This window comes from Ursus maritimus, unplaced genomic scaffold (genome assembly GCF_017311325.1).
Source record: "Ursus maritimus isolate PB19 unplaced genomic scaffold, ASM1731132v1 scaffold_6, whole genome shotgun sequence".
NCBI lineage: Eukaryota > Metazoa > Chordata > Mammalia > Carnivora > Ursidae > Ursus > Ursus maritimus.
In genome coordinates, this window is record NW_024426774.1 from 57,028,768 (window position 1) to 57,041,475 (window position 12,708).

The following is a 12,708-nucleotide window of genomic DNA, read 5'->3' on the forward strand; positions in this document are numbered from 1 at the left end:
CCACTCAGTCTCTGTCTCTCTCTCTATCTCAAATAAATAAATAAAAACTTTTAAATAAATAAATAATAAATGAAAATAAACTTTCTTTCTATAGGGTTGGAAGGCAGGCACAATGGGCTCTCCTCTACTATTTGTTTTGTTTAGTTTTTTCTAAGTAGGCTCCAGACCCAGAGCTTGTGTTCATCACACCCTGAGCTCAAGACGTGAGCTGAGATCAAGAGTCAGATACTGAACGGACTGAGCCACCCAGGTGCCCCTAGGCTCTCCTCTATTCTTATGCAGTTAGACTACAATAAATTGAACTAATAGTTTGTAGGTTGGGTACAGAGAAGACAGAAAAGTACTAGACTCTAGATTCCACAAACACTAGGTACAAGTAACTCCAAGATTTAGAGCACAGGTCAGTAAACATTCTTAAAAGGACAGCTAGTAAATATTTTAATGTCCGCAGCCACCGAGTCTATGTTGCAACTATTAAACTCTGCCATTTTAGTGTGACAACAGCTACAAACAAATGGATGCGGCCAAATTCCAATAAAACTTTATTTACAAAAGAAACAGCTTGGACCAGGCCAAAGTTTGCCAACAATCTAGAGGCATACTGAATCTGGTGTGGAAGCAATCACAAGCACTTACGATATCAAATTACGGCACACAGGGGCTTCACTATTTTCCTTAAATAACCTACAGTAATTGAATTTTTGTACAGTTGAATTTCACACGGATAAAAATTTTAAATCTGGATAAAATACTATATGTAACAATTCCAGTTTTTAAAAAAATCAGTCCATAAAACACTAACATAAAATTACAACAAAGGATACGACAAAGGATATCAATTTATTATCTACTAAAATTAAATCTACCTTTGACAATTCATCACATGGAAAAGAAGACTCGGCTATTCCCTTTCAAGGAATAAGGTGTTCAAGATTCACATAACTTGTAACAGGAAGTTCTACAAAGTAAAACTTTCTGTCCTATCTCTCCCCTCATTCAATAAGATTTTAGCACCTGACTATCTCAACCATTTTTCCCCCAATTATTCTTGGCAACTTCAAGAGTCACACAGATAATGTGTCCCACACTTCAGCCTATAAATTCCTTGACCAATCTTTTCAGTCCCCAAAATCTTTTCCTCCATTCCATCTCAGCCACCAATTGCCATTGTCATACCCTAACAGCTATAGTCTTAATAGGACAAAAGATGACCCATTCAAATATAGGAAGAAATTCCATTTAATTAATTTAAAAAAAAGAAAATTAAGGTATACTCCTATTTAATGTATATGGCATAATTAAAAACATATTGAGAATGTGTGCTTATTTTTTTATTGATTTTTTTTAAGATTTTTATTTTTAAGTAATCTCTACACCCAGGTGGGGCTGGAACTTACAATCCTGAGATCAAGAGTTTCATGCTGTACCAACTGAGCCAGACAGGTGTCCCATGTGCTTATTTTTTTTAAACTGATAAGTAAATGTGATCCAAAGGAGACCACCACCTTTATCTTGTTATTACCATTAACTACATCCTCCACAATCAAACATCTCACTCTGACTCCTACCTCCCATATTTCCAGCTCATTCAATCTGGTAGCCCAACCCCACCAACTATTCAACCTCTTTAACATATCAAAATCATTATCCTCTTCACTATTACATTGACCATCCTACCTTTCATGTCCTTATTTTCCTCCTTTTCCATCTCATACTCCATGGTTCATCACTATAACAATTCCCACACATTTGCTTTCAATTTCCTTGCCCTTCTTTCTCTCAGTTATACATTCCTGACAAAACCCATCCCTGGTTAAATCTAACTCTGCCTAGTCTATGCCTGCACCCAAACAAGGAACATAGCTGAATTAAAATCTGCAAACTTGCTGGTTGCATTCACTTTAAATTTATGACCACAAAGTTAAGAAGCTCCTCAGCAACTACCCATCAACCCTTCTGAATTTCCCCAGTTTAATACCTCCTCTCTCCTCAATCCTTTGACTTCTCTTTCTGTCACCTCTCGGCTGATAACCTCTAATATTTTTCCCTGAGAAAACAAAAGGCAACAAAAGAGAATGTCCACACCCTCATGCAGCAAATCTACCAACTTACCTGCTTCTCTACCCATGTCATCTGTCTCCCTTCTTATAACAATGAATTGTCCCTGCTTCTACTTAAGTTCAATCTTTCCACTTGTGTACTGGATCCTGCTCCTGTTCTCTTATTCAAGGACTTTTCTCCTGAAGTTACCTCCTCTCCCAGCACATCATCAGTTTTTCCTTCTTTACTGACCACTTCCAACAGCATTCCAATGTGTGCAATATCTTCCATGTGAAAGGTATACCTTGACCCCTTGTCCCTCTCCAGATACTACCTAGTTCTCTGGTTTGTAGCAAAATTCTCCATGAAAAGTATTACACTGACCATATTCATCTCCTTTCCTCTAACCCAATCTAATCAGGCTTTTATCCCTACCTCTCTACTGAAACCACTTCTCAAAGTCACCAGCTCTTTCCACCTTGCCAAATCCACTGTCATCTTGCTCAATCTCTCAACAGTATTTGACACAGTTAAACACTTCTTCCCTGATACATTTTGCACTTGGTTCCTTGGAGAATATACTCTCTTAATTTTCCTCCTACCTTACTACTGCTTGTTTTTCAGTCTTTGCTGGCTCTTCCTCTTCTTTCCTACCTCTATACGTTGAAGTGTCCCGAGGCTCAGCTCTCAGTCTTTCTTAATCTATTTAACACCACAGGAAATTTCCTGTAGCCCCATGGTTATATATATTCTATCTATATACTAAGAGACTCCAATCCCTTCTCTCCCCTGACCTCGAGACTCCTATAATTAACTGCTTAATTAAGATCTCCATCTGGATGTCCCAAACTTTAAGAAAAGCAAAACTAATTCTTGATTTCCCCCTCACGCCAAACCTTTTCTTCTCCAGGTGTTCCCCATCCATGTAATTAACATTGCATTCACCTGCTTGTTCAGCCATTTCTCACTTTACCTCCTATCTAATCCATCATTAAGTCCTGTCAACTATAACATCAAAAGCTTTGTTTCCAGTTACACAGGTGTATACATTTGTCAAAACCTATTGACCTATACACTTAAAATTGATGCATTTTTACTGGATGCAAAAGTTTAAGTTACACCTCAATAAAGTGTGGTGGTAGTATATGTGTGTTACCTGCATCTATCTGACCATTTCTCACCACTTCCACCACAACCTCCCTGCTACTTGGACTACTGCAACAGCCTCCTAACTAGTATTCCTGCTTCCATTTTTACTCATGACAATTCATATTTCACAAAGCATCCAGAATAATCTTTCTAAAATGTAAATCATATTATATCACTTCCCTGCTCATACTTATCCAATTGCTTCCTATCCACTTAAAATCCAAAAGCCTTAGCATGAGCTCAAGGCCATACATTAACTTACCCCTGCCTACTTCTCAGACCTCACCTCTTCATCATCTACCCCTTGTTCTAGACACAATGGCCTTCCAGATACTCCTAAAACACACTCCTAAAAAAAAGCTTGTGTCCAATTATTTTTTTAATGTACTTCAAAAGTAGGTTCTTTACATGAAACCTGACGTACCTCTATCTCACTCCATCAAATGGCCAATAGAGAAATGTTTGCTTAAGCCACTAAAGAAGTGGATCTGAATAAGTACTTATGAATGTAACTTGGCTTTCATAAACCCAAGTTAATACTTAAAGTACATGCAACATTTTAATGTCCAATGGAAAACTAAATTGGGATCAGTTACAGAGAGCCTGGAATATCATATGAAGGAGTTTATATTTTATCGAACAGGCCAGCATCACAAACCTAAGCACTAGGAAGAGCTGTTTGGTTTTTGTTTTTTTTGTTTTTTTTTTACTTTTCAAATCCTGAGATCACAAGATCTCATACAAAGAGGTATGGAATAATAGAGAAAATGAGGAGTTACTTTCAGGTATACACACACACACACACACACACACACACACCTTTTGATACCTCTACAATACTGAACCATGTGTTTGTATTACCTATTTTTAAAATAAATTATAATTAAATATATATTTTAAAACAAAAAAAGGAATTCTTACATGTCATGGAAAGACAAGAAACAAATATATTTATGCCTTTTTGGGAAAAGTTTACAGTACTTTAAATACTTTTTTAATGCCATAACTGAGAATTAGACGAAATATAAAAACCTAGATAAAATATGTTCATATAGGTAGATGATACAGACACATACACAAAGCATTATACTTATACATAATGGTTCAGATATTAGGGAGCTCCTACCAGAACTGAATTCTACAACTAAATTATAACCACAACTTGCCAACTTTGAAGTAATTTCCTTAAATACCTGAGAGCTCATAAAGTAAAGACTTTTCTCAGAATCTAAAAGCCTGAAGATGATAAAAGAACCAGGTAAGAAATAAACTAAGAAAAAAGATAGCACAGTCTCTTTCCCTCAAACTCATCTCCAGTGGCCAGTCTCACTACTTGCCAACAACTTTATCAATTAAGTGATTAATAATTAAATGACTTGGAGACAACAATAAGAGTGAAGTTACAAACCCCTATCATCTCCATATTAACATAGCAATCAAAGAATGATGAGGAATAGGACCTCACAGTATAGTGTCCCCTCAGATTAATAAGTCATTCAGGTTTTTGATCCTCACCTAAGTTCTAGAACCATTATAACATGAAAGAATCAGGAAGTGGACTCCATTGAACTAAAACTCACACCCCATCAGCCACAGCAAAGGTGAAATATTGTAAGACAGCAACAGAGAAAAGAACTATGAGAAAGCAGAAGCCCCAAATCCTCTAATCTATAGAATCCATCCTTTGATCAATGTACTGTGACTTTGCTCATGGCCTAGATCTAAACAAATATCCTTAAACCCTTACCCTCATTCTGTTATCTGTCATATTCAGGCTCATAATCTATGGCCATGACAACAGAACACTGGAAACATTCTCCTCTCCTTAATCACAGAAAGAACACATTCTCCCTTGAAAAACATCCTGATTCCCATGACCCTCTTCCATCAACACATTATGCCTTTCCTGAATCTCTTGAGTTTCATCTTCATTCCCTGAGTTTCAAATTCATGCAGAAGTCAGTGTATTTTGAATATACCTTATCCTGGAGTCATGAATGGACACTTGGAAAAGTTGAAAACATTATTTTAAAATACTGCTCCTTAAACTTTAATATGCATACTGTGGATTTTACTAAAATGCAGATTCTGACTCAGTAGGTCTAGGGCAGGGTCTGAGAGTCAGCAGTTCTAACAGGTAGTTACAGGTGTTGCAAATGCTCCTGCTTCTCAGAAAACATTTTACGTAGCACAGTTCTACAAGGCAATGGAACCTATATATACAGGTTACATCCAAAGACACAATCCCAATGGAATGCTATCTGTTCTCCCTTTTTATAGGTTATTTCTTCTTTGCTATACCAGATCTATTTTTCTGTCCTCTACACACTTGCAATTTATCTTCCATGTTATTACTATAAAATTGAAAATTCCAGAACATCCAAATGCTTCTGGTGTTAAAGCCATATCCTATCATAAAGATCTAATATAATAGGTGTACCATAATGGCCGTCCCTAAAACTGATCAACCCATCTATTCAACTGTAATCGAGTTAAATTTTCACTCTTGCTTTCACACTGAGACATATTAACAATAACTTATATACTTCTTAAGGAAAAAAAAAATTCAGCCATACTGCAAACTATGGGAAAGAAACTGATTTTGTAACTAAAGAATCATTCTATATCCCTTAAAAAAAGAGACTCAAATTTAACCATCTTAAAGTTGCTACTCCTAGTATACTGCCCAGTTAAAAAATACTTGTAGTGAGGATCTTCCTCATTTCCTAGTTTAGGTTAGTAAGCACCCAGTCTTCCAAACCAGAAACTTGGGGGTCAATCTAGGCCTTTCCCTCTCTCTCATCCCCATCTTTTCCATACCTCTGACCGAAATGACCACCAAGTCCTATCCATTTTGTGTCCTAAGTGTTCCTCTCAATTACCTGTGCTCTGCCTTAGTCTAAGCCTTTTCCCTCACCTTACCTACTACAACAGTAGGCAGACATCGCTACCTCCAGTCACCCTTTCCACTATGATCCTTACTCCACATTATCATCCAAGTGATTTTTCCAAAATGCAAACCTAATGTATCTTCTGCTCAAAACCTTTCACTATCACCCACAGAATAAAGTCCAAGTCACATGTAATAGCCCAAGCACATAACTTTCCATGATTGGAATCCTGCCTACCTCTCTAACATCATATCCCATTGCACTTCCCCCATCCTGCACTTTAAGCTCCATTATTAACAAACTACACTGCTTAAATTTTCAGCACATCCCATGTTATTTAATTCCTCCATACTTTTTGCATAGGCTGTTGCTACAGTCTAGAATATCCTTCATTTCTTCCCCCTTGGCTTTCTGGCCAACTACTATGACTCTTTCAAAACCCAACTCAGATCCCAGGGAGCCATCCCAAGACCTTACCCTCTATCCTTAAAGAGTTATTTCCTCCACTGCCAACTTTGTAAGTAATAACGGCATTTATTGGGCATTTACTGTGCCTGACACTGTTCCAAGCATTTTACATGTATTAACTCATTTAATCTTCACAATAACTCTTCCTACGAAATGGTACCATTATTTCTTTTGCAGATATGGAAACTAAATCACAGAGAAATAAATAACCTGTCCCCAAGGATAACCAACTGTTAAGTGATGGAGACAGATTAAAATCCCTACATCATACATATTTGTATTATTGTACCTATCACAGTGAATTTATTTACATGACTGTCATTACCCTGAACTGTGAGCTCCTTGAGGGTGGGGACTATGTCATACTCAATTCTAAAGCCACAGCGCCTAGTATAAAGTAGGTAATCAGTACATGCATTTCTTGAATTGCACATAAAATAACATTCCTAACAAGTCCAAGAGAAAAGCATTCAGAAACTAGTTTCCCAATATTCAAATATAATTTAAGAGTTCTAGAATAAAGCAACTTATATTTCTCATCTAATAAAAAGAATATTAAAAAGAGAGGTAATACAGACATGAGATTACAGTCCTTGTGGACAATGAAATGGACTTATTTTTGCAGTAATACTACTTAAACACTGCAATAAATCAAAACCCAAAGGACCATTTGCTTAACATTAACTCTTTTTCTCTTACTAAATAAGAATTCTTGCTTACCATTCAAGATAGTGAAAAGAAAGCCCTAAATTTACCTTGCTCAAGTAGAAAGAAGTAAATCATAGGCCAGAACTATTAATTGCTTCCTTAAGTCTGGCCAAGAAATGTATCCCATTAGGCAATTAAAATAAAATACAGTTGCCTGACTAAGCATATAACAAAAGAATTTCTAAGGTTGTATTATGGACTGACATTCCATTATTAAAATAATGAAAAATTTTTTACTGTAAGCCAAGAAAAATTAAAAATCAAGAACAAAATAAAATAGATTATCACCATCCCACAGGAATACAGATTTCTATAACTATTGGAACGCATATGTCACAATAATACATATGCATGTTTACAGTATTCAATAGCATTTTCCATATGTCCTTCAAATTATAAAAAAAAAAAATCAAAGTTATGCTAACACTAATGATGAAAGACCTCAAGACCAAATCTACTGTACTTAGTAAGCTCTCACAGTTACAGTCCTATGAGCCATACTGAAGTGCAGTAATTAAAACCCACAGGGATGGTACCAGCAGCAACAGTGCATACCACAATACTTGTTAGAGTAATCTGTTCCCTGCCCAGCTTGTACACACTCCTGCACTACAGAAAGGTGAGTCGGCTGTCAGCTGACTTTAGGCCACAGTGAGTTTAGGCCACAGCAAACTCAACCCCCAGACATGTCTTACCATTTCTTGGTACACTCAACCATCAACTCCTGGTAGGAGGCCACAAACTGGAACTTCGATGCATGTTTTCCCACACGCTGCAGTCTCTTCCAAACTGAAGCCATGATGATCAGTCACTGGAGCAGTTCTGGGTTAGCAATACAGCAGCTTTAACAAAGCAGAGGGCCCAAAGCAAAGGAGCTTTGCATGTATGTCTGTACTTTAAAAAACTCAACTACAACTTGAAATGATGTTTGGGGTCCATAAGTCTTCTCCCTGTTTCACAGGGTAAATCCCATCTTAGATGAATGGCCCAGTCAAGAACAGGATGATACACATGACAGGATGAATGAGAGGAGGTTCCCTCATGGAGACATCACCATTCCACCTCAGGGGCTATATGATGTGTAATCTGGAGGACTGAAGAGCAAAACAAAGAGAGAAAAATATGAGAGAAGCATGAGGAGTGACTAACCACCCATGTTAGATAACACTGCAACCGACAACCTCAGTTCTCCGCATGTTTTTCAAACAATGAAACAAAACACCAACCTCAAAAGCCAGTAACATCAAGGATGCAAGACATCAAGGAAGAAATTACAATTCACACCAAAAACGTGGAGCAACACATAAGGTAATCAGCGTCAACAACAATCGAGAAACGCAAGTCGGGGCCCTACCTCCCCCTCCTAGCATCACAGAAGGGCGAGCAGAGCGGGAAAGTCTAGGGATGCTGTTCAATGTCCACTGCCAGTCAGAGGAAGGAGTGGAACATTTTAAAATAAACTTTGTTTTTCAGCTGATAATTAACAGCCTCCAGTCCTAGAAGATGTGCTTGGAACAAATTAAGGAGCGGGGAGGAATGCTGTTGTTCAGTCGGAGGGGGAAATGGATGGGGAAAAAGGAGTGGAGGGAAATCTCAAGGCAGAGGGAGGGCAATGTCCCGGCTTCAGGCCACTGGGGCTCTCCACCTTCGCTGCCAACCGGAGGGAAATGGAAACTCCTGCCTGGGCGTGAAGCAATGACCAGCGGGGCAAGTGCACCGTGCGGGTGCGGTGCCTCCCTCCCCCTTCCGAAGGGAACAGTCCGCCGGAGCCTCCTTTCCTCACGCACACAGCCCAGACCCCTGCCCCACAGCAGTGGCAGGCGGTGGCTCGCCCGCGGTCCCTGTCACCCAGGCGATGCCAGAAGACCCCAGCCCGGTCCCCGAGCCCCGGCCCCGCCGCACGTCCACTCCCGCCCCCTCCTCACACCTCTAATCCCGCTGTCGGGCTGAGTCTGGCCCGGTTCCCTCCTCAGCGCCGCTCCTCCGTCGCCGCCGCAGCAGCAGCCGCCGCCGCCGCCACCGAGTCCTCCATCCCCGCCGGAGCCACATGGAACAGCCGAGCCAGCCGCGACGCTCGCGGGAGCCGGGGTCTGCAGCCCCTCAGGCGGACGGCGCGCCTCACGCCCGCCCCCTCCCGGACGGAGTCGCCCCGCTACCGTCCCCCACCCTACAAAACCCTGCCAGAGCCGCCGCTCAGTGCCCAGCACCCCCTCCCCCGCCTTCCTCCTCCGCCACCATCATCATTACCTCCCCCGCCGCACCTCTCACACTAACCCTACCCACAGCGGCTCAACCTCCGTCCGCCCCGCCGCCATTGGCCCGACACCGCGCGTGCCCCGCCCATCTCGGCGGCCGGGCCTTTCGGTGGTGGGGGCACCTCATTGGTCGACCTGGGTGCCCATAACAGCGGCTCCACCCCCTAGCTCTGGAGGTGTTTTTCCCCCAGCCGGAATGCGGCGCACAGTCTACTCTCATTAAAAAAAAAAAAAATTGGAACCCACCGGGGACGATCCGCCCACTCTTCTGATTGGCTTGGAGAGGGAAACGATAGGCGGGAGGAGTAAGGAGTGTTTATGTGAACTGGAAGATGATTGCTTAACGTGGATGTCCGTCAAAGGCGCGCTAGGTGCCGGGCGGGGTTTCTGGCTGGAGTCTGTGAAAGTAGAACCGGGGTTGGCTTCGCTGCAGCTGTGGGCAGCGTGGCTGTTGTGGTTTTCTCTTCTGTACTCTCCTGTCCCCAGCCTAGCAGCTGGGTGCGCCTACTCCTCCGCCACTAGCAACCAGGGTGTTTGCGCACACAGCCTTGGTTTCGCCCGATTTCTCCTGGGGTTTTTTCCCTGACAAACTGAAGTAATGACCCTGCCAACCCAAGCCTAACATTCAGTCTACTGGTTCCCAAGGGGATACAATAAGCTGAGCTAGAAACAAAATGTTTATGGCGCAATTTCTTCTTGTTCTGATTCTTCAACATTTCTTTGAATCTTTGTTTATTTTTCTGGCTATGTTCTTCTTCCCTTGTAAATGATTCGGGAGTGGCCAGCATATAAAAAGGGTGAGTGCAGGCAAAGAAGAGGATGAAATAACCAAAGGAGAGTGTGAGGGCAGGGACATTTAACCTCGTTAAAAGAGCCAAGGATCTTTTTGAGAATATGATGAAAGCTATATAGACACTAATCCAAGGAGGGAGATTTATGCAATCATAAAACACAAAAATTTGCTTTCAATTTTAGGTGGTTCACAGATCTCTTGGTGTAAAGAGGGCAAAGAATGATATGGGGGGGGGGGTTCCAACATTTAACTAACAAGCAGAGTAAAGTGGAATAGAGACTGAAGAGGAATGATCAGAGAAGTAGGAGAACCCTACAAGCAATCAGCATAGAGCTTGAAAAAAGAGAGGGTAGCTAACATGTAAAGAAAACAAGCAGGTTGGGTCCCGGAAACAATTAAGGGCCATTGTTAATCTTACTAAAGATGGAGACCAGAGTGGATGGACAAAGTATCTTGAAGGTTATTAGGGTCTAGGGAAGGATTCTTTGAAGCACAGGACAGGAGGGCAGTGGTGAGTGAGAGTTGATCCCATCTACAGACACAAGAGCTAGAGAAAGAAGAGAGAGAGAGACAAGAATCAGGAGAAATGGGGAGACAGAAAGCTGGAATCCAGTATCTAATTCTATTTCCATTTTCAATAAAGTGATCTAATAATACCACAAGAACATAATGTGCATTTTACAGAAAAGGACATAGATATCGCTTATTTTGCTGCAGTCTTAATTTTAAAATATTAAGATAACCATAATATTTATATTGATTCTTATTTTCTTACATCTTAGAGCTCTCAAGTGTCCTTGCTGAGTGGTTTACTAAGTCACTACAACCTACAGCCATTATGATCTCATATAGTGATATATTCTGCATCATTAACAGACTTTAAGTGTACGGTGTGTGTTTTTTTTAATGACTAATTTATAGAAATGGTCATAAACTATTTTAATCTAAGTTGCCCTTCAGGAACAACCCACATGATAATCAGGAGAGTTTTGCATCCTATTTATTATTGTTCTTCAAAACTTTTCAAACTTTCTTATGTGGTCAACCTAGTTNNNAACACTCTTTCTCATCCAGAAAAAAAAAAGAGAGAGAGACTTTATTGTAAAGAAATTATCTTAAAAGCAATTAGTTTTGGGGCGCCTGGGTGGCTCAGTCAGTTAAGCATCCGACTCTTGGTTTCAGCTCAGGACATGATCTCAGGGTGGTGAAATCCAGCCCCACAACTGGCTCCATGCTCAGCAGGGAGTCTGATTGAGATTCTCCCTCTCCGGCTAGTCCTTCCCCAACACCTGCCCCCCTGCACGTGCTCTCTCTAAAATAAATAAATCTTAAAAAAAAAAAAAAAAAGCAACCAGTTTTAAATTCTCGTCTTTCTTTTGAGGAAGAAGAAGAACAAGGAGAAGGAGTGTATAGAACCCCTAGGGAATTTTCTCAAGAGACTGACAAAGAGTTTCTTATAAGACAGCTTTTCTTTTTAAGGGAAGTATTTTTCTTGCATGTAAACTCTTTCATTCTAGTTGCACAGGTAGCTAAGAAGAGGCCAAGTTTCAAAATGAAGTAATTAATGGTTCACCTGGGTGGTTCAGTCAGGTGAGCATCTGACTCCTGATTTCAGCTCAGGTCATGATCTCAGGGTCCTGGGATCAAGCCCCATGTCAGGCTCCCCACTCAGCGGGGAGTCTGCTTGTCTCCCTTGCCCTCTGCTCACTCTCTTTCAAATAAATAAATAGATCTTTTTTTTTTTTTAATGAAATAATTAAGACCAGACCTTGACATTGTTCTGCTGCTGAGCTCAAGTTCATAGGCTGGCTCCTGGAGGCTCCAACAAACAGCTACTTCTTCTCTCATAACTTTTTTTTTTTTTTTAATAATCTGTCTCCTAACTAAATTTATTGAAGAATCTTCCATATAGAATATCTTAAGATTTTCTCCATCTGCTTAGCTGAAAATTATTGAAAACAACTGAGTATTGATCATATAAATACTATTAATAGTACATAAAGGATACAATCCCTATTCTCAAAAGAGTTTTCGGAAATAGATGTTCAGTACATACGCAAGAAAATAACACAAATTACTTAACCTCTGTGAGTCTCAGCTTCTTATTCTGTAAAACAAATAACTATGCCTGCCTTTCTGGGATGTTGAGAAGATGGAAGATATGTAGGTAAAGTACCTGATACATAGTAAACAGTCAATAAATGGTAATTAATCATGAACACCATTGTGTTTGTTTAATCAACAGTCAAGAAAAAAAAACAACAAGACCTTCAAGAATACTTGGGCAATACTTTGTTGCTACTGAACATAGCTACCTCCAGACTAAAGAAACAGTGCATTTAACATTATTCACCTCCCATTGACTCTGTGATTACCAAGAGTGGAAAACCAATAATTTATGTGG

The 12,708-nt window shown here is 40.3% G+C and overlaps 1 protein-coding gene across 5 annotated transcripts in view; it reads right to left on the reverse strand.

Moving 5' to 3' along the window:
* Positions 1–9,593, reverse strand: part of EHBP1 (EH domain binding protein 1) — a 327,617-nt gene extending 318,024 nt beyond the window's left edge. The window contains exons 1-2 of one of the 5 annotated variants that reach the window (XM_040623431.1): positions 9,504–9,593; positions 7,952–8,350 (exon numbers count right to left, since the gene is read on the reverse strand). In XM_040623431.1, the coding sequence (XP_040479365.1) occupies positions 7,952–8,055 (104 nt within the window). In that variant the 5' untranslated portion in view covers positions 8,056–8,350; positions 9,504–9,593. Of the gene's footprint in view, positions 1–7,951; positions 8,351–9,183; positions 9,441–9,503 lie in introns of those variants that run through there. The other 4 variants (XM_040623432.1, XM_040623430.1, XM_040623434.1 and 1 more) reach the window with 4 other exon arrangements.
* Positions 9,594–12,708: the final 3,115 nt, after the last annotated feature.